General features: G+C 44.1%; 2 protein-coding genes across 4 annotated transcripts in view; one reads left to right on the top strand and one right to left on the bottom strand.

Moving 5' to 3' along the window:
• Positions 1-2,950: 2,950 nt before the first annotated feature.
• Positions 2,951-5,860, bottom strand: LOC108921623 (left-right determination factor 2-like). Its single transcript, XM_018731162.1, has 4 exons — positions 5,362-5,860; positions 3,950-4,193; positions 3,603-3,842; positions 2,951-3,492 (listed from the first exon to the last, which is right to left on the bottom strand). Exons 1-4 carry the CDS (start codon positions 5,624-5,626, stop codon positions 3,168-3,170), a joined length of 1,074 nt encoding a protein of 357 aa, XP_018586678.1. The 5' UTR covers positions 5,627-5,860; the 3' UTR covers positions 2,951-3,167.
• Positions 5,861-13,205: 7,345 nt separating this feature from the next.
• LOC108922128 (serine/threonine-protein kinase MRCK alpha-like) overlaps positions 13,206-22,523 on the top strand; it is a 58,378-nt gene continuing 49,060 nt past the window's right edge. For all 3 annotated transcript variants that reach the window (XM_029258322.1, XM_029258320.1, XM_029258321.1), the window contains exon 1: positions 13,206-14,404. In XM_029258322.1, coding sequence (XP_029114155.1) covers positions 14,227-14,404 — 178 coding nt within the window. In that variant the 5' untranslated portion in view covers positions 13,206-14,226. The remainder of the gene's footprint in view (positions 14,405-22,523) is intronic.

Genomic DNA, 22,523 nt, shown 5'->3' with positions numbered 1-22,523 from the left:
GGGAGGAAACAGGAGCAACTGGAGGAAACCCGACATGAACGTGAGGAGGATGCGGAAAATCCGCAGATATTCAAACCCACCTCCGAACTCACAGTGAGAGAGAGAGAGAGAGAGTGTGTTCCACTGATGTATGGATGAGTGACCCGGTGTAAGTAGTGTATCTAGCAGTGTAAGTCACCGCGGTGAATAAGGTGTGTGGGCTGGTAACACTACATAGAGTTCATTGGAAGATGCTTTGGAGAAAAGCGTCTGCTAAATAAGTAAATGTAAATAAATGTAATAATGAGCTGCTTCATTTATCCACTATCTTTGAAATGTGAATGGCGCTTCTCCGGTACGAGTGGAGTTACCGTAGCTCCGATTGCGCGGCTCCCTTCAGAAGGCGGTCTTGTGTTGGAGCTGCTGTAGCGCTGGACCACTTCCCCGGAGACACCTGCTCCGGCACTCCAGCTGCGCCCTCCGTCGTCTAGGCTCCTTCCTATCGCCCCTCTCGCTGTCCCGTTTCTCCTCTCCCCGTCGTCTCTGCGCGCACGTGAGGGTGTAAACAGAGCTGTAACGGGCAAGCGTGCCGCTGTCTGCACCCTGGGTGGCAAAAGCGTCATCCCTGTGCGAGCTCCCGGCAGCCGTGGGGGGCTGCAACCCCACGAACATTTCGCAATGTGTCCCTGATAGATGGTAAACACCAGGCGTTAATCTGCTGATAGCTGAGAGCGCTCATAAGTGATCTGTCTGTTTCGACATTTATTTTGCAAATACACCTTATCAGATTTATATAAATGCTGTATTTACACACACACACACACACACACACACACACACACACACACACACACACACACACACACACACAGGGAACCAGAGCCTACCCAGTAACACAGGGCATAAGGCCGGAGGGGGAAGGGGACACACCCAGGACGGGACGCCAGTCTGCCGCAAGGCACCCCAAGTGGGATTCGAACCCCAGACCCACTGGAGAGCAGGACTGTGGTCCAACCCACTGCGCCACTGCACCCCCTCATGCTGTATTTATCTTATCCAAAATACTTCCTACACCTGGATTAAATGTAAACGTCTTACAGGGAGCCCTGCTGTTCCAAAGAGCTCCGGTACCGACGACTTTTGTTCGTTTTCTCTAATGTCCCACGTGCTCAGGGACACTTTCTTTCCGACGCGAGACGCGAGCGGCTGCATGTTGTTCCTTTCCGTTCCATGTCACACTGGGCTTACGTGGAACCGGGGGACCCATGTCAAACTCTCAGAGCTATTCGGTGATCACCGACACGCCCTGCGCTGCTGAAGGGTTACAGATCATCAGTTAAACCTTCGATGCGTGGATTTGGCACGATAAAGTCGCAAGTGTAAATCACAGGTGTCTTTTCTTGCGATGCCCTTAACTGCGGTTCAGCTACGTAGTGATGAAATACTTCAGGATCGGGCATAATGTAAAACATTTGTTGTGTCTTTCTAGAGGGGGCTCGGTAGCGTAGCGGGTTGGCCCGGGTCCTGCTCTCCCCTGGGTCTGGGGTTCGAGTCCCGCTTGGTGTGCCTTGTGATACACTGGGTCCCATCCTGGGTGCGTCCCCTTCCCACCTTACGCCCTGAGTTGCTGGGTTAGGCTCTGGTTCCCTGCAACCCTGTATTGGACAAGCAGTTCAGAAAGTGTGTGTCTTTCTAATTGTTTTGCATGTCCAGAAATTACGCACACACACACAGGTGATCCCCGATTTACAATGGGGTTATGCTCCACGAAACCCATCGTAGGTCGAAAATGCGTTTAACGCACCTAACCTACCGAACATCATATCCTAGCATGCGTGTGATGGCCGTTACAGGTTTGCCGTGTTCGTGCTGGGCGATTATCTCGAGTTTCTCCTCGAGAGCGTTTGTCCTCCTCTTCTTCTCGCCAGTATCAGGAGACACAGATGGGCATTTCTGTGACATTTATGGATGCGCAAAACACAACGTAGATACGGGGGGGGGGGGTATCTGTATAGCGACCCCATGACAGACTGGGAGATGCGGATCGCCGCCGCTGCCCAGCATCGTGAGAGAGTATCGCACCGCATATCACTTGCCCAGGAAAAAATCAAAATTCAAAGTACAGTTTCTACTCCAGCTCACCATCGTAAAGTCGAAAAATCGTAAGTCGAACCATCGTAAGTCAAGGAGCATCTGTGTATATATATATATAATATATATATATCTACACACACACACACCAGTTGTTTTAGGACACTTAAGACATGTTAACAAATACAGTCCTTGTGTGTGAGGTGTGCTGATTTACATTATCACACCCATACCTGTGTCATTACAGTGTGCGGTCTTGTTAACGCAGTCCCTTTGGCGAACAAAAAGGGTCTGCCAGCTGAGGCCTCGCCGCTCTCCTCTCGCTCGTGTGGATGCGAAGTACGGCTCTCCAGGCCAGAACCATTGAAAGAGCAAATTTGGTTATCAGATAGAAAGATGTACCCCACTTCTCCACGACAAATAACTGTTGGATAACATTTACGCATAATTCCCTCAGCAGACACTTTCCTTCAGTGACGTATGGTGATTACTAACTAGCTGATACCTTTGTCTGGGGTGACTTACCATGCTGAGTACATTACACTAAACTCCCTACAGTCAGACACCCATTTGTACACCACGGCAATCTGACACACGTTCAGCTGAAACATAGCTTTGGAGTGTGGGAGGAAACCAGAGCACAGATTCTGTGATGCATCAGTGCTCTCCACCGCACCACTATACCACTGGTAACATTTGTAATTATTAGGTATTTATTTTTGTTGTCTGAAAGCTTTCAGTTATGATTTTTGGACTAGCATTATATGTCAATGCAGGATAAATATTCAGTCTTATTTTTTTTTATTGAAAACATGATGCATTTTCAATAGTAAATTAATTTATTTCATAGCTACATAAGAAAATATGTTTTGCAGCAGTACACACACGAAATATAACACTCAATGTTCACTTCGACACTAATTGTCTTGCGTCATATCATTGAACAACATGCATGAAAAACGCCGCGTAAAATTAAAAATTACATTATATACAAAGATAAGTGCTCCAAAAGCAAGTGTGATACAATAACTTGAGTAAATATAAAAGTAGTGTATATCTCTTGTGGATTCTGGTCAGGATTGGAACGGTCACACGTTTCAAACGACAGCAATATTGTCCATGGTGCACCCACACTTCTCGACTATCATGTTGGGAAATTCGGCCACTTCGATTTCAGTGTAATCGTCCTTTTTCACCAGGTACATCACTGGCAGAGGTGCGCTCTCCACCACAGCGCACCTCCTTTCACCATATCCATGGTAACGCTTTGGCTGCCTGCACCCGCCCGTGCACCGGAAGGCCTGGTACCCCGCCGGTTCGACGATCCAGTACTGCGTCCATGCGAGCTCTCGGAAGTTAATGAAATACTCCTCCCTGCAGCAAATACCGCCGCCTTCGCTCGAGTCGCAGTCACCTGGGGAGCTGCGGATAAATCACTGCGTTAATCATGTGCGGACTGGTAGAACGCGAGCCGTGAAAAAAATCAGGAACGAGGCAACGGATAATATTTAGAAGCAAAGGCAGCTACACACCCAAATTCCTCAAGATCAAGCGTATAAAGCACGAGTTCGGGTTTTCCCGGAGACTTGTCTTCCGGATCTTGGGCGGCGAAGCGGACAGACTTGGCGACCTCGGCCGCACGGTGACCCGGCCTCTCGCCCTCTATCCACACCTCCAGGAACAAGGGAGCCTTTCCTTTGGACTTCAGCCAGCAATGGACGGCCTGCGTCACATCAAAGCTCTTCCAGCCCGTTTCGTGGATGGGCACCAATCTGGTTTGGAGACAGAGACACGGGTCCCTTTAGAGAACTACGGTCTCCAAAAACACCCTCCTCCGGTGGCACCGTCTAAAAGAGCACAGTGTGTTTTGGAATTGTACCTGGAATCTACAAGAGATGTGCGGTTGGAGCCACTCTCAAGGACCTCCATCCAGTAGATGCTCACTCTCGCATTGTTGACAGGGCGGTGGGTCTTTTTGTCGGGTACGGACGTTTTGCGAGGCGCCCTCTTGAACAGTTTTAGTTCTGCCATGGTGACTTCGCTTTTATCCGGAATTCTGGCCTCCATGTCGAAGACCAGCTGCTGCCGGGTGGCATCCGAATACATTATTTTCCCTGAAATGTCTGAAATTAATAATGGACCAGTTAGCTAAATCACGACATAAATCCCTTTGAACCACACAGGTATAATAAATGTTCTTTCCATTCATCAGCGTCCCGTACTTAAACACAAGTAGGTGTTCGGACTTTAAGGATTTTCTTGCTCACTTTGGTGTTTCCACCTGGTGTATTCAATACACTAGGTAAATTCTGAAGCCCCATAATAAGAACAATATGAAATAAGAGCAACAACACTAATAATCACACACACACACACACACACACACACACACACACACACACACGGTTGACAACTACTTGTCTCGAGCCAGAGCCAGTGGCACAGGGTGTGGGGCAAGGCAACCCAAGCAGGATTCGAACCCCAGACCTGCCACACAGCAGGCCCCGGCCAAGTCCGCTGCACCACCACGTTTCGCCCCAGTAATAAAAATAATAATAATAATAATAATAATAATAATAATAATAATAATAATAGTAGTAGTTGAGGTTGCCATATAAAGGTACTAAATATACAATTTTAGTAGAAACTGCTTTTGCACTCAGCAAACTTTCTTGCATATTTTAAACCTGCCTTTACTGATGCAGAAATTAAGTCTGTGTGGAGTTTGCATGTTCTCCCTGTGTCTGCGTGGGTTTCCTCTCGGTGCTCCGGTTTCCTCCCACAGTCCAGAGACATACTGTTCAGACTCCCCCGTAGTGTGTGAGTGACAGAGAGAGTGTGTGTGTTCCACTGATGTATGGATGAGTGACCCAGTGTAAGTAGTGTATCTAGCAGTGTAAGTCACCACGGTGAATAAGGTGTGTGGGCTCATAACACTACATAGAGTTCATTGGAAGTTGCTTTGGAGAAAAATGTCTGCTAAATAAATACATGTAAAAGAATGGCTTTTATGACTGAATGATACAGGTACATATTCATTCTGTCCACGACCTTACATTGAAAAATTTGGTGTGGTCCTTCAAATGATACATAGACTATGTTATAAACTAATAAAATAGTGTACAAAGTGTCTGCAGATACAGCCTACAGGTAGCGCTCAAGGACAAGAGAAGAGAAGAGAAGAGGAGAGGAGAGGAGAGGAGAAAAGGAGAGTAGAGGAGAGGAGAGCCTTGGCTAGGAGGAGGAGAGGAGAGGAGAGGAGAAGGGAGGAGCGCGCCGCGCGCCGTTTACCCGCGTTGCCCGCGATGCCCCTCAGGATGCCGCCCAGGCTCGACAGGGAGCGCCGCCTCCGCCGGTTGTGCGCCGTCACCATGGACGCGTACTTGTTCCTCACGTGGCCCGGGATCACGAGCTTCTCCAAGTCCCGCTCGTGAGCCACGGGGACGTCACCGAGGCGCAGCGTCCGAAGCATGGCTTCTCTCAGGTCCTCCACAGCGTAGCCCTGCGCGAAAGAGAGGAGGGCCGCGCAGAGCAGCGCGCTGGCGAAACGCGCCATGGCTCGAGTCGAGGTGAGCGAGCGAGGCGAGAGCGCGACTGTCTGAGCGAGCGCGGACGGGACAGGCGACGCGCGGGCCTTAAATAGAAGGAGATGTTTGCGCGTTCACGAAGGGGCGGTGGGTGTCGCGCCGCAGCGCCAGTCGGGGTCACATCCGCGCGAGGAACTTGTCCGCGCGTCGACGCTGCATCCACCCATCCATCCACCCATCCATGCATCCATCCATCCATCTCTCAGACCACACCAGAGGAGGAGGAAGAGGTCCTTTAATATCATTGCAATACCTCATTATGAGATATTAATACAATTGCATTATTGCCATCGACTCGTTTTCAGGGAATTTATAGCAAACCTGCTTTGTAGCGCCAATGGGAAGAATACATATGTATCTACACAAACATATAGCTTTTTTTTAACTTCACATCATTGATTGCTCAGATCCCCTTTTGTCTCTAAGGAAAATCGAAATCACGTAAAACTTGACAAATAGAAACATTTCATTACGTCAAGCAGGTGCACAGATTTCAAGCAGATGAGGCAGCTGATTGTAGTGGTTTCAATAGCTTCCTTTGGGCCACAGGTTCAAATCCCACCTTCAGTACCCTTGAGCAAGGTGCTTACCCTAAATTGCTCTAGTAAAATTGTCCAGCTGCTCAAATGGGTGAATAATTGTAAGTTGCTTGGAGAAAAGTGCCCCATAAATATAAGTATGTTGAATTGCATCAGGATATTTGAATATTTTTAATCATTTTTGTTTGTAAGTAGGCTCCTATTGGAAATTAAATCTCCTCGGCCTGACGTCCACACCAGGAGAGGAATCAGTAATACTGTTACATAACTTTTTACTTGGGGGAAAAAAAAAATCAAATTAGCAGTTTATAATGCTCATATTCATGAACTGTTAGTTCCCTTGTAATTTGCCTTGTGTCTACATGTGCTTATGTGGCGTCTGTTTTGTCACGAAGCATCATAAATGACTATCATTTAAGTACAAGTGCAGAAGGATATTTTCCTTCAACAGGCTCCAAACCACTGCAACAATGATCATGGTATTTTCTATTACCTGGAAATAGGAAGAAAGAATAAATACACAAATAACACATTAATAAAGTGGTTTTCCGGAAGAGTCTTGCTACAACGCACCTACTGCCTGCGCTGTAGAGCAGGAACATTGCACTCTGGAATTTGTGTAACCGGACGAAAACTCAACTTCACAGGCCACAGCAGGGCAAGGGTCTTCCAGGGGCCCTTATGGAGAGTGGCTTTTCGGCATGACGCCTCCGCCGTTTGTCGCGGCTGTTTAAATTTCACGCGGCTCAGCGAAGCTAAGACAGCCTGGTGCAAGCCTGTTGGTGTGGCGGGGTCTCCTTGGCCGTCTCCCCGGCTCTCCTGAGCACCGCTCCGCAATGCGGTGATTACGCTGCGTACGAAATGTTTATCGAAAAATAAGCCCCCACAGCCCGACAAGGGATCAAGTTGTTGAGCAAACGCACAAGTCAATCCAGAAGTACACGCAGGATGTGGATTGGAGTCCGTTTTCACGAGGAGGTGAATATCTATTTGGGGTGCGGAATTAGCTGTGCCACTTCTTTGTCAGACAAACACTAGAAGAGGGAAACCGGTGGCTCCGAAATTACTCCTGTCTGTAGTTGTGTATTGGAATTACAAGTTGCCCCAAGATGTCAGACAGAGAAGGCAGAGCGAGAGCTGATGACGGATCAACACCGCTCCGGACATCTAGCCAAACATGTTTTCCGTCCCATGTTAAGAGCACGGGAACAAAAGTAATAACTCTCCGATGATGGCACAGGTTAGCCGCAAGTGATATTAAGAGTAATCAACCATAAACCGAGAGAGGTTAGAATTTCCTTGTGACCAGACGTTCAGAAAGTAGCATCTGAACTGTAAAAAACAGGAGGTACTTATGAAGTTAAACGCAGGGCACATAATCTATGAAGATGAAAAATTTTAACAGAGATAAACATATTAATATCAATTATAAAAGGATATGGTTCACAAAGGTATAGAAATAGCTAATGTAATGTTAAAATGGGCAAAGTGCAGTACTTGTTACTGTGAAAAAATGCCATAATATAAATTAAAAATGTGAAATAGAAATAAACATATTGCCTTTATTTATTTGGCATATATATTCATATTGCTTAGTTCCAAGTATTCAAATCTAAAAGGTACAACTGTTTAATATTTGTAATTATTTAGCATCTAAATTGTGCAGACACAACAGTTCTGTGTGTGAAATTAACTGTCAACAAAACTTCCTCACTTATCTATTAAAAAATATGCTTACTTTTAGCCTTTAAAAGTATTGATGGTAAAAAATAGTGGTAAAAGAAAATATTAATAAAGTGGACACCAGATGCAGATTAAGCAACAGACTGAATCAGGAGGAAACGAACAGTGCAATAAACACTCCGAGTGTGTGTCTGTCTGAGTGTGTATCTCCATCACGGGAGATAATGGAAAGTCAAGTATCCTATTTAAAGATTTAGAAAACACTCCACCTTGAGTCCACTATATTTATACCATATAGCTACCATGTTCTGTGCTTATTACAATACTTAAAATCTCATTCTGAACATTGATCTTTTAATTATATATATACACACACACACACGTTTTTTTATTGTGGTGTACCTGTCTCAGTTTAAATAGTCCCCTTGGCTGATGAATACATATTAGGTCTAGAGCTTCACTTTAAGCTAAAAAGAAATTCAGTTGTTGTACCTTGTTTTTTTTTAACTTAAGCAATGCGTACTTAAATTTCTCATTTCACTGACGGGGGACGCATTTGCGATCGGGACAAAATAATTGTTCTTCTCAGGAATTACAGAGAACACAACAAACGGCAAGTGAAGCGGTTAACGCTGTGATTTGCTGTGACTTGAGGGTCCCTGCAGTTAATCATCCTTTGGGAAAACAACGCCCATCCTCACAATTTCCCCCCCACTGTGGTGGAGGCATGTAATTCGTTCCATGGAAGCCCCTCTTGCAAACAATGTAGACGCAGTGAATTACAGGACTGAGGCCATGTGTGAACATTGTCGGTGCCTCCTATCCCCCCCTCCTCCTCCAGTTCCATTAGGAGGAGCTGCCAGGGTGAAAGCTAACAGACACAGTCCTCTGGGTGGCTCCTTTATTAACCTCTTTCAATGTAACACTTGAGAAGCGACGCTACAGGTGTTAATGAACAATTAGGATCTGCATCACAAAATCGGCCCTTTCAGCTGCGCCGTCAACAAAGCGATAAATATAAGTGGGGGAAACCATTTGTTTCAGCGGTCTGTTTCCAGTAACACATTGGCTGATCCCTTGTCACGGTGGTCCGGAGTCAGTCCTGGAAAGCATAAGTCACAAAGTCGGGTACCCTCTGGACGGATGGTTAGTTGATACTCCTCTCCAAAGGAGTTCACGATGTCATTAGTTACAGTTATGGAGACAGCTGGTAGCAAAGTGGTTAGAGCTACTGCTTTTGGAGTCAAAGGTCAGAGGTTTGATCCCCTTCCAGCTGTAGTACCCATGAGCAAGGTACTTACCCTGAATTGCTCCATAAAATTACCCAGCCGTATAAATGGGTAAATAATTGGAAGTAACTTAACGCTGTAAGGGGCTTTGGAGAAAAGTGTCAGCTAAATGAATACATGTAAATTATTCACTCATTTGTACAGTTTCTACTGTTACAGTTGAGGATAAGCACCTTGCTCAAGGGTACTGTGGCAGAAAGTGGATCCAAAGAGGCAGTAGCTTTACCCAGTTTCAGTTTTGTGACTCATTTCTACAGACACACACACACTTTCTGAACCGCTCGTCCCATACGGGGTCACGGGGAACCGGAGCCTACCCGGCAACACGGCGTAAGGCCGGAGAGGGAGGGGACACACCCTGAACGGGACGCCAGTCCGCCGCAAGGCACCCCAAGCGGGACTCGAACCCCAGACCCACCGGAGAGCAGGACCCGGTCCAACCCACTGTTCCACCGCACCCCCCCTCCTCATTTCTACTAGGATACATTTATTGCTCTGTTTTTCAAGCTTGTGGGAAGCTTATATTGTGCGTTTCACAAATAATGCATTATCCATTTTCCGGACACATCAGCAGTTTGCCTCACTTTGATCTCTGACGACTGTGAATGTATGTGTTTTACCTGTTGAACGCAAGAGAGGGGGAGCAGATACATCGCCGAGCGGGAGTCCGTCGGGACAAAGCTGGACTTCGGCAGGACCTTCTGGCACTGGACACGACATGGACGCTTTTGCTGACAACTGATTTACGTTGTCCTGCTGCCTAAGACCGGGGCCCACGGAGAGAGCTGAGAATACTAGACCAAGGTTGATCTCTTTTACATGTGTCGGCCGTCACAGAAATTCCCTGGCATTAACCATGCATGCTGAGCAGAAGGGAAATATCTCTTTCCAAATTCAGTGAGCTGTGAAAAAAGACACTGGGAGGCTGATATAATAATGCCGTACTCTTCTGGATCAAGAACTAGTTTATTTGCCATTGCTTCATATTCCATCATGTCCTTTATTGCAGAGAAGGTAAGAAAAGAGCTCCTGGAAGAGCTGCCGTCCCAGTCACTCTCAGTAGATGAGATCATAAAAAGCTAAATGAAGGAAGGAGACAAAAAAAATCCTACTTTAGTTCAAACATATCCGACCACAAGAGAACGAACGAACACACACACACACATATTTTCAGAACCGCTTGTCCCATACGGGGTTGTGGGGAGCCGGAGCCTAACCCGGCAACACAGGACGTAAGGATGGAGGGGGAGGGGACACACCCAGGACAGGACGCCAGTCCATCACAAGGCACCCCAAGCAGGACTCGAACCCAAGACCCACCGGAGAGCAGGACCCGGTCTCCAACCCACTGCGCAACCGCACCCCCACAAGAGAACGATACCTTAGGCTTAATTTATTTATTGAGAGCCGCAAAATATAATGGCGCAGATGCCGCAATATTATTTTTATTAAATAAATATTGTTTCATCATCAGAGGGGGGTGCGGTGGCGCAGTGGTGCAGTGGGTTGGACTACAGTCCTGCTCTCCGGTGGGTCTGGGGTTCGAGTCCGTAGGGGACAAGCGGTTCTGAAAGTGTGTGTGTTTGTGTTTGTGTTTCATCATCATTAACGGCTCTAGTCTGGGGGAGCTTTTAAAAAGCGCCGCGATGAGAAGTTCAGGTTCTGGTGACGTCACGAGCCCATTCCACGTGGAGACAACACGTGACGTTGCTGTGGCCCTAACTCAAATCCAGCTGTAGTTAGCGGTACTAACGGCAGGGGGCGTCAGTCAATAAGAAAAAAGCCCACCGCTGGTAGAGGTTATTAAGGGGACAAACGTTGTGCGATTCCCGCTTGGTTCACCCTCGCGTTTTTGCGTCTGATTCATTTATGAACGGAAAAAACTGGCCGTACACTTTTGAAGCAGACGCCGTTTTCCAGCGTCAGAGGAAATGAACGTTAATGTAAAATGTAACTTGTGTTTTCATTAACAATTTACGAAATCTATATATATATATATAGCACCTGAATTATTGCGAAAAATGCAGACTGCCAGGGTGGGGGTTAGTACCTTCAGAACAAGACAAGGGTACTTCGAGCAGGAGCAGGGAATGAGGGATTCGAACCCCTGTTCAGCGATTGTAAAGCGGCTGTCCTGAGCACTATTGACTATATTTCCCGCTTCCCCTACGGTTTTTCAGGAACATGAGCTTTAATATTTTCGCAGCGAGTTGCTGCGTTTTTTTAGAAGCGGTTTTCAATAAATTGACGTTTCCGCGTTTTGGGGGCAAGATGTCAGTCTAGTGTTGCGGAGATGCAAAGTTAGTCTTGCTCAAGCACGACATGTCGGGACAACTCGTCGGTTTTGCAGTGTCTCTAAACTGTGGAAATGAAATGATACGAAATGAGGAGTCCCCCAGACAAGCCAAGCAGCATTTGTGCTGCGATTGGCTAAACCACCACAGGTTCGAGGTTTCATGATTATTTAGCGCAAATTTACCCATCTGACCGGCGCTTCGAGCGCTGTGTAAGTAGATACACTTCAGAAATGTTACTCGGACCTTCTTTCATATTGGGTTTGTTTATTTCATTTTGATTTCTGGCAACAAATATATCCAGGATTGCGCTACACACACACACACACACACCTATATATATATATATAATATATAAATAATATATTTATTATATTTTCTTATATTAAGGGGGTGCGGTGGCGCAGTGGGTTGGACTGCAGTCCTGCTCTCCGGTGGGTCTGGGGTTCAAGTTCCGCTTGGGGTGCCTTGCGGCGGACTGGCGTCCCGTCCTGGGTGCGTTCCCTTCCCCCTCCGGCCTTACGCCCTGTGTTACCGGGTAGGCTCCGGTTCCCCGTGACCCCGTAAGGGACAAGCGGTTCTGAAAATGTGTGTGTGTGTATTTTCTTATTTTATTTTTTTTTTATATATATAAATGTAGATACCATATTCGTAAGAGTTTACATTTCCTTTAACATATGATTAGGTAATTAAGTCCGCGACAAAAAAAGGGATGTAGTATTGACAGCAAAACGGGCTCTTCTATGTGATCTTCGCACGTTTCTCCTTCAAAAAGCGCAGACCTCGTGGTTTTCAGGTTACCATGACAACGGATGCTGCCCGCCGTGGTCATCGCCACGCTGCACGAGGCGACGAAAGCACAGCGTCAACGAGTGCGGAGAAATGCTGCGAGAAATGCTGCCTTTAGCCTAACGAACTTGGACTATGGACAAACGCTTTCAGTTACACTGTGTGTCCACTTGTAAGGTACGTGCATTTACTCGAATCATCATGATCATGTGTCGCTTTTCGTAGAAGTGTGACTGAATAAACGGGTGATTTTCATATCTGGAGAACTGAGAGTAATGACAAAGTATAACAAGACTTACAGTTACTTTGTTATGTGTCATGCCTTTTATGCTTTTATTTACACGCAAACACTGTGTTTCACATTCACTTTTCATGCACTATGTATACCCCTCCCCCACTCAGGGATAAGCGCCACACCACCGCGACCATGTGGCATGAGGGTTATTATTGTAAATGGATGTGTATGCATGTACGGATGGATGTACCCCCCACACACTGCATTCCACATACATTTTTCTGCTATTGAAAATGATAGCTCTCCGAATGGCTTAGAATTAGAGGCACTGCAGATACTGCAAAATTATGTGGCATCTGAGGGAACGCGAAGCATAACACATTACAGCTGGATAATTATACACTGATTGCATTTTGTCATATTTTACATAAACTCTTTCTTTGGGCTGTTTAAGGAAGCCTTATAGCCTAATACACATAATGATTAGCAAACATGAAAAAAATGCACCTTTGAGGTTACTTCATATTTGTTTTGAATTATATTAATATTTTTCTAAAATGCGATACACGCCCACGCAAAGACTGACCCGCATTATCTGCAATAACAGGTCCACGAGACACAGGGAGCGCGTGACGGGCGCCCCGTGCCCGTATTTCCCATTCACAACCTTGACCATTCTTCCAGTATCCCGGCATTCCCAGCGGCCGCCGACCGCCATATTGGACTGGAATTCGGGACGGAGCGGCGCAGGGGAGTACAGTGTCCGACAACAGGCAAAATAACAGGCGCCTTTCACAAGGAAACCACGTCGTGTCGGGGCGCCGTCGTCAGCGAGGACAACCGCGAAACTTTAGGGAATACAGCGTGTGACGGGAGTCTGGCGGATGGACAAAAACAAAAATGGAACAATTGTAAAGGAAGCAAGAGAGAACAGACACAGACAGAGCAGAGGAGGGGCGTTGGAGTCCAACATCATCATCGCAGCAGGCATGCAGGGGTGGTTTTAGTAATAAGTCACAACTAGTCTTAACTGTTAAACTGGTACTGAGAGAACTAGTCAGCGGATAAAAATAGGTACTTAGTTAGTGCCGTGTTTCTGCTGTATTCTCGTGCGCTAGTTTTCCCCCCTAACGTCGTTTCAGAAAACCAGCAAGTCTCGGACTGGACCCCAAAGGTGTTTTTGTCATCATGGGAAGAAATAACAAGATAATCTTCTGAGGAAGGATTTTTGGGATTTTTTAGGCGAAATTAGGGATTGTTTATATTTGAGGAAAGGCCGTGGAGTTCTCCAGGGGGGAAGAAGGACTAGGCGCTGCCGCCGGCGGTGTCCATCCATCCCCGCGGGCCGGGACAGACTCCGCCACCGCTTCAGCTTCTCTCACACCTGCCAAGGGCCAGGGGTAAAGCCAGGGAACAAACGACCGGCACAGTGGCCAACATTATCATGGGGCGGTATTAGCTTCTGCTGGATCCAGCGGGCTTTGGGCTGCAGCCTGCCTGTCTGCACAAACATGTAGGACGCTGTGTGTTCATCCGCTGGAAAGATGATGATGGGGAGCCGCGGTCCGCCTTAGGTGGCACATCAGCCGGCTGGTCGGGCCGCTGCGCTCCGCTCTGTTCCCATAGACTCGGTCCCTGTCGGAGCGACGTGAACGATACATTTATTTACTTGAAAGAAAAAAAAAAAGGAGGTGACTGAAAGGCGAATTTGAGGCGATTTATTTATTCAAGTGCGGTGCCATGGCCGGCGAGGTGCGCCTGAAGACGCTCGAGGCGCTCGTGCTGGACGGGCCGGCGCGCGCCAGCGGCCCGTGCCTCAGCGTGGAGGCGCTGCTCGACGTGCTCGTGTGTATGTGCGACGAGTGCGAGCGCTCGCCCCTGCGCCGGGACAAGAACGTCTCCGACTTCCTTACCTGGGGTGAGTCGTGCGACATGATCATGATGATGCCCCACCTCCTCTGTTCCCTTTAAAGTGTCTCCTTTAGGGGATTCAAACTCCTGCGCCGTGCGTGACATAAGATAAGTACGGGGGGGGGGGCACTTTGCTCAAAGGTACTAGAACGCGGGGTTGAAACCTGTGTCCCCCCTCAACTCAAGTGCCAGGCTGCAGTCATAACCACTAGGCCACCTGCTATCCATGACAGGCACTGGGACATAAGGGATGGTTCAGTGAGTGTTGATGCAGTGACACCATCACCATGCCATAGGAAAAGTGGCAGTGCTTCCCTTATGGCTGCCTGCCTGGACTTGGCCAGAATTTAGAACTTTTTTTGGGGGTTTTGTTGTGTGGTGAGGCTGAAGTTTATTTGTGGTGCTGCATTGTACTGTCATACCCATAGACGACAGGATAGATTCTCTGCCTCTACTTAGCCAGAAGTGTGGAAGAAAAATTTCTGTAACAATAAATGATACATGCTAATGTAATACTACATTTAAGTCTCCTTACCTCCACTTCATTCGGTATAAAGTTATCTTTGACATTTCCATGAATGAATTGACATTTATTTCAGGGATTGTTCTGTGGCCATTGAGGTGAATTAACAGGTTCAGCTACAGATGCCCTATTACTCGGATTGCATAGTCTACCCAAGAATCATCAGAGTTAAATCTCGCCAGACTCTGTTACTGCTACTCAAGTCACTAACAATTGCTTATTTAACTGATGCCTTTATCTAAAGCTATGCATTAAACTGTCCAGTTTATTTCTTTGGTACAAATGAGCTGCTGAATGTCACGCTGGTCACCCTACTTCATTAATGAGGAATTTGCTTGGATCTGTCTTGTGGTGTTGTCACATGGAGTCACCAAATTGGGCATTTTTTTGGCACTAAAATAAACTCTCAGGGAGTTAATTTAAACTCTTGGAGTAATGCAAATTTTGATTTGTCTATATAGTGCTTTGTTCTCTGTGATAAACACTAATCCTGCTGAAGTTTAGTATTTGTACCAGAAGATGAAATCTGATGTTAACTGAAGTTTCCTCAGTTTTTATTTCAGAATTGTTATCCATTGTCAATGCAGCTATTAAGTTTCACTGCCCATTGATGAGTGGCTGTATGTTAGACAGCATGCAGATTGTTTATTGTCATTTCTAGTGACTCGGTTTTACTTTTTAAATAACATAAAATGGACATAATTGCATTTAGTTAGCGGACAAGCTGCTGTGGTGTTGTAGCAGCTTGTTTATTACACTCTTGCCTGTTGTCAAGCCTTTTCCTGTCTGACAGGTTGTTGGTTCAATTAACTCATCTCAAATACACATAGAGCTGATTACCCTGCAGCCACTGAAGTTGTTTTACTAGAAGTTGGTTGATTTCCACTTTCCTATAATTTCAATGGTATCAATGTGGATGTGAAATGTAACGCGTTTTGGTTGAAATCCAGTGTTATCAGTTTGTGTGTGAAATTCGCTTAATTATCTTGAGGCAGTTTGTGCTTTTTGCCTGTATAGTTTTGTCCAAATAAGCTAAATGTAAGCCCTATTTTAGTGTTTTCAGAGGCCGGTTTGTGTTCTGTAGTATTTGCAACTGAGTGATGTTTCAGATCAGTGATGTACAAAATTAATATATAAATTATTTTTGTTTGTTTGTGTTTCACATTTCAAGGTCCTGTGGTGATTTTTTTTTTTTTTTTTTTTTTTTTTTTTTTTTTTTTTTTTTTTTATTTAAATTCTTTGAACATGTGCCAGTGTTGCTTGGGACTATGTGATGAGGGTAGCATGCACAGCCACACTTACCCCTATGAACTGGTTGTGTCAATGCAGGAGTGTGTTGCATGATGGCAGTATAACGTGTGTTCCTACTTGTAAGCCACTAGTGCCGTTGAAGATAGCGTCCAAGAGGTTAGAGAGGCTTTTGTGTATGCGGAGAGGTCATGGGAAGAAGAGGCTCAGTGGGCTGACTGTATAGGAAATGCATGAATGGAGTGAGTTTGAGATGGTGACCTTGGCTGCCATTGCTTTTTTATCGCAGCTACAAACATTTCAAAGCATTTCATTTGATATGACATTCAAACATTTTTTGACATTTGAAAATGTAGGCAAATGCTTGGAGCATTCTGTTTGCTAACTGGTACTGTCTGCTGTAGGGAAAAGCAATGGGGCATTTACATTAATCATGTTTGTTCCTATTCTTTGTTAAACTAATATCAGGGTTGTCACAGTTTCCTAACTGAGGATGGTACAGGTATTGGTACAATAGCAGTTTGTCTGTCTGCAGCTTCGAATTTAGAGGCATCATTACTTCCAGGAGCACAAAAACGAGGAGATACTCGGCACTTCTGCTCTGTGTCCTCTCTGATGGGTTTAACATTACTGCCCTCTCCAGTCTCTGGTTCCACCAGCCTCTTATGGGGTTGCTCATGCTTTGTTTTGGGATTAACTGAAATGTTGACTTTTCTGTTGTAAACAGCACAAGCACACTGTGGTACAAATCATTTGTGAGGGGAAGCGTGGTGTCTGGTATGCTGATCTTAAGGCAGTAAACTAAGTGAGCATTTTGTACCACTTTCTCAATTTGTAATTTATTTTGGTTAGTGCAAGGTAGGTGTCTGGACTTGGGAATAAGGCAAGTCTCTTTGGACAACAAGAAATTGGCAGCAGTGTAGTATACTCCAATGATGGTACCAGTGTGAAGAAATGCACTTTGTAAAAAATAAAAATAAGGTATAGTTATAGCAAGTAAGAAAAAAACATTAAAGGGAGGTTTAACAGTTCATGGTACACAGTGTAAATCTTACACACAAGCCTTGCTCTGTAGATTTAGACAGAAAAATTTGATTTCACTTTAAGGGAGTGTCTTACCTTACTGGGAAAGGCTAGAAGAATGAGAGAAATGTCACGTGTTAAAGCTAGCCGTGGTTTCGATAAATGCTGACTTATCTTTATCTTGTTCATGAAAGTCTCAATTTCAGACTGCAGTAGATTCACATGAATACATTATCATTTTTTATTTAATTTTTTTAAAAAATGAATAAATGGCAAATCATAATGGTTAAGAACATGGATAATGACTTATTAACTGCTTCAGGAATATTTTTAGTTTTATGAGAAATTTCTGATGTGATGTGTTTACAAATTCACCTGTTCATTTTCTATTATTAGGTGTTTTCTAGGCTACTGATAAATGGTATAATATGATATAAGACCTGTATGAGAAAATACTGTATAGTTTCACTGTTACTTTTTCAGTTGCTCTTGGAAAAACAAAAAAATTCGGCTGGGGGCTGTTGTGGTGGGCATTTTAGATCTTTTTTTTTTTTTTTTTTTGCATTTGTTTTCACTTGATGTTCTTTGTTTCTGGTTTTGTAGTATTTTTCGGCTTTAAGTTCACTCAGCTATGATGATTACTCTTTCAAGTATGCAGCTACTTGTACAGTGCTTTGGGTAATGTAACCCCTTAAATAAAACAAATGACATGTATTATTGTTTTGAAATATACAATGATTGTGAAGAGTTTAGAATTTTTTAATGCAAGCTTCACGAATTCATGCCTTTGTGAAACTTGTCTTTATTAGCTCATGCTGGCTGAGATTTGTCCCCCTATAGATGCACTCTGAGTAATTATCACCTCATGACTGACCAGAGAGGGAGTTGGATGAGACAGATTAGTTTATCGTGTTAAGATGAAAACAAGTGATAATGTTGAAGTAGAATATAATGTGAATAATCAAGTGGTTAACATGTGCGTATGTACAGCAGTGTAGATATTAACCATGTTGTATAATGTAGGTACTGTGGACACCCAGGTAGATGTACATCTTCCCATCTTCTCTGTTACATTCTACATCAGTTTTTTTCCTCTCGTAATGAAAACGGAAATGAGGTGATCTTTGTTTCACTTGCTGGTTGTGTGTCTGGCCACATACCTTGCATGCTTACTGTATTACAATGTACCTGGTTTGTTTTTTTGGTAGCTTTTTTTTTTTTTTTTTAATGGATGTGACCTAATATTGCAATATCTTTACCCTGTAGCATTACACACTAAATCAGGTCTCTCTCATGGTTGTGTAGTGGCTAATGTTTGCCACTTTTTTGTTGTTCAGGCATTCTCTGTTGCTTAGTGTTTAATTTGTGAAGGTGAGAAATTGAGAAATAAGGATGGATGTATGTGGATAAAATCTTGGTGCTTGTTGGAGCCTCTGTTTTCAAAACATGTCAGAGTGATCAGAGAGACCATGGATAAGAGGTGTGTGTGAGTGACGGGGTGTGACTGTAATGGTCTACCACCTGTGCATGAGCTAATCACTCTGGATTGCAGAACTGCAAGTGCTGAAGGAGAAATGCTTTATTATGCTGTGTGATAGGTGTTTGCGCTGTGTTTTTGCAGGCACGGCAGTACACTGGTTGTCATCTAGGGTTTTTTTTTAAAGATGTTATCTTTGGTGGTGTATAAATGTTACGTGCATATATGGAGCCATTTTTAACTTCCGCACGTTTATAGATTAGTAGCTGAAATATTTTTCTCTGTGAATGGCTTTTTTGTAGAGGCCTGATCTGTAACACTCCAAGGATTTTGGTGAAAGAGCTTATAAAAGTGCCTGTTACTGTGGTGGTGTTTACTTTTGATTTTAACTCCTGTTATTAGCATTCTTGTCTGTTCTTTCCATGTGTGGACTACCTTCAGAAACGTGCAATCCTTGGCAAAAAACACCAGTGTTGTGTAACTCCTGAAGTCTGGCTCTGTTGTGGTGAACTGCTGAATCTCTGTCCACATTTAAAAAGGGTCTTAAAACACTTCTTCCAGACTCATTTCGCAAATGATCTAAGTTCATGTAAGGTGTAAATGTTCATGCACTGTAACTGTAAGATTGTGCCCAGATAAAACTATACACAGCGACACCTTGTAATGTAACATAAATATGCATTTATATGCATCTCCAAAAAAAATTTACTAGGAAGATGATCAGGAATCATGGATATTATGATGTTTTATGCAGTTACTCATATGAACTTTCACATGGTGGAACGAAACTAACCAAACTTAAGAATCACACGTCTGCATCTAAATCTCTCTTCTTGCTAATGTAATGCACACATTGTATTTTCTATGAGATGTACCTTGCTTTGGAGAAAAGCATCTGCTAAATGAATAAATGTAAATATGCTTCTAAAGATTTCTGCACTCAACTTGAAAACAGTGCTAGTTATAGCAGGAATGATTTATGACTCTGTGGACATACCAGTGCATACAATGAGTATTTACTTGTAATTAGCAGATTGTCTTTTTGTGTGTGTGTGTGTGTGTGTGTGTGTGTGTGTGTGTGTGAAATATGGTTATAACCATATATCTAATTGCAGGTGGCCTATGTACTTGAAGCCTTCTGTTTGAGCTAGGGCTACTTTACAGTCATAGCAGTGGTACATCTATTGAGGATGCCAGGAAAATGTTGGAGCAAAGTTGATCAACCAATTTCGTGCACCCTCCTAAGAATTTTTTGGATGTCTGCATTTAATTTTTTTTGCGCTTCCATGCCAGACTCATTGAACTGTTACCTTGGTTTTCCCCATTTGCCTTTGCACACGTGATTGAAGAAATGCATGACATCCACAGCTAATGCACTGAATTTAATGTGATGTGAATTATCCAATTCGTTCAGTCAACAGCTCAATCATGGCTAATTAAGTCCATGCTGAACAGAAATTGCCATAGCCTTTGTCTTGTAAGGACTGCCTATGCCAACCCCAGATCTGTACAATAACATTTCAGTATTTGACCAATCAATTCAACGACTGAAAGAAAATAAAGCCTGTAATAAACGAAAAGAGTTCCAATACCCATGGGCCCTGTAAAGTGATCTGGACAGTAACTGAGCTCCAAAATAGGCAGTCTTTTGTTTTTCCTTCACTAACCCCCAAGGTTTTGGCTCACTGCCAGCCTTTTTCAATAAGAAGGGGAAATGCTGTATTTTCCCTCCAAGTGTCGAAGGCCCTAATTGTGCATTCAGTCGCACATCCAGGAAGATTCCTTGCACTCCAAGGAGAAAAAACAAGGAAACGAGCCCTCAGATGGGGTGGCCGATTACATCAGACCCTGTGAATACGGAGTGTTCTGGGAGCCCTCGCCATTCAATTCCTCATCCTCTACTCGCTCACACAGGATGTCTCTCTCCCAGAGGCCTTGGCACAGATGACCCAGTTAATAGTATGGTTACCTTCCAAGAGTTTGCGTCTGCTTTCAGTTCTTGCTCTCACAATCCTTGCCTTCACCCCACCCACCTCAGACCTCGTCTGTTTACAAGTTATTTCATTTTTTTTATTTCTCAGAAAATAAAAAATTAATCAATACCGTTATATTAACATTTCCATTTATTTTGGGCAAAATCCTGTATGTCCTGTCTTCAGATAGTGTAAACAGTGAACTTTTGTTTTTATTAGTCAGTAATGTTCTTGATCAGGTTTTCTTGAAGTATGTTTTTCAGGTTATATTAGTCTCTCCATTTCAGAATACAGATGGCTTTTTTTAAGTTTATGATGGGTATTATTTCCTTTTGCTGCAGAGCTATGCATTCTAAGGTTTGTTTCTTACCTATGCAAAAATTGACTTTGAGCCCAAACTTGCAGCAGTGGTAATAGATGGAGGAATGTAGGTCACACAGAAGCCATGAATCTTTATGTCTGCAGAGGCTTCCAGTTTTTTCTGTAATACGATACGTCTGAACTTTATTGTCAGAGTTCTCTGAAATTTGTTTTGCATTGTAGCAGCTCTACCTTTAGGGGGCTGACATATTGCAGAACAGGCCAACATACAAGGACGTTAGAGAAAAAAAGAATACATTAGAAGAAATTAAGAAAAAAATAAGTAGATGAATACATAGTGAGTTACTTCAGCAGTTTGATAGTTTGAATAAGATATATTGATGCTAATTAAGCCAATCCCACCCCTCTCAATTTTTCCTGCTAATTTTTATCCCAGTTTGTTTGTCAAACTGTTGGGGACTTGACCTCCTACATCAGCTCTCTCCCCATATTGTCTGGATTCCTTAGCAATTCCCCAAGGTGTAGGTTGTGGTGAATCAATATCCCATCTAATTTAAATGTACATAGGCCTAGCTATTAAGATTGAAAAGTGTAGGATTTAGGTCAGAGACCTTTAACCCTGGGTGTAGTGTGGCAGCTGATGGGTCTTAAGATGCTGATGTTCAGTGGGGTGGAGAGGAAGGGGTTATGCTAACTCAAGCCCTGACTCCTCCTTTGCCTGGCCTGAGTTTATTTGGTAAGGTTGGAATGGGCCCAGACATCCATTCCTGTCCTGTCCTGGCAAGTCCCAGAATTTGTGTTCCAGTTGAACCCAAATGGTCTTTAAGCTTCTCCAACACAGTCCTTGATATGGAAGTGTTGAGGGGATGAAGGAACACCATCCCATCAGATTGTGATGAATCTCCTTGCAAATGAACTATACAGTTCTGTTAAATGTGTCTGTTGCTGACTAGATGAGAATCACTTGTAGGGCTGGCCTAGGTTTGGGGTGTGACAGATGGGACCCATGCATTGATTTCTTGGCATCATGTGCAGGACAGGAGTGCTGACACTCATCTCTAATTGAACAGGGAAGTGGTCGCTTTGGGAAGCTCATGTTGTTCCTCAGAGCAGACATAAGTCTCCCCATGAATGTACAAATTCTTACAGATGCAAGTTGAATAACCTTAATTGTGCAAAACACTTCATAAGCTTCAGCTGTTGTACAAAAGGCATAATCAAACAGGCTTTTCATTGTGTTTGTTCCAGTGGCATCATTACTGATTTTTCTGTATGCCATTGTATGTGTGAATAGGTGCTTTTGCTTGGTGAGTTTAACTACTTGAATTAAGGTGTGTCTAACCAGCCAGTTGTTCATATTTCCCTCTTTAAAAAAAAAAAAAAAAAAGTATGATTCCCCCCCCCACTGGAGAGCAGTGGTTCTGCTGAAGTTGTTACATCCACATAAAATGTTATTAGAATCACACATTCTGAAAGTGTGAGTAGTTAAATAGAGCTTCAGCTACATATTTGGAGTATATCTTTGTGCTGGCAGCAGACTAATGCAGTAAGCATATACATT

This window comes from Scleropages formosus, chromosome 15 (genome assembly GCF_900964775.1).
Source record: "Scleropages formosus chromosome 15, fSclFor1.1, whole genome shotgun sequence".
In the NCBI taxonomy this organism is placed as follows: Eukaryota; Metazoa; Chordata; class Actinopteri; order Osteoglossiformes; family Osteoglossidae; genus Scleropages; species Scleropages formosus.
Note: the sequence above shows the minus strand (reverse complement) of the source record. Positions and strands in the feature narration are given on the sequence as shown.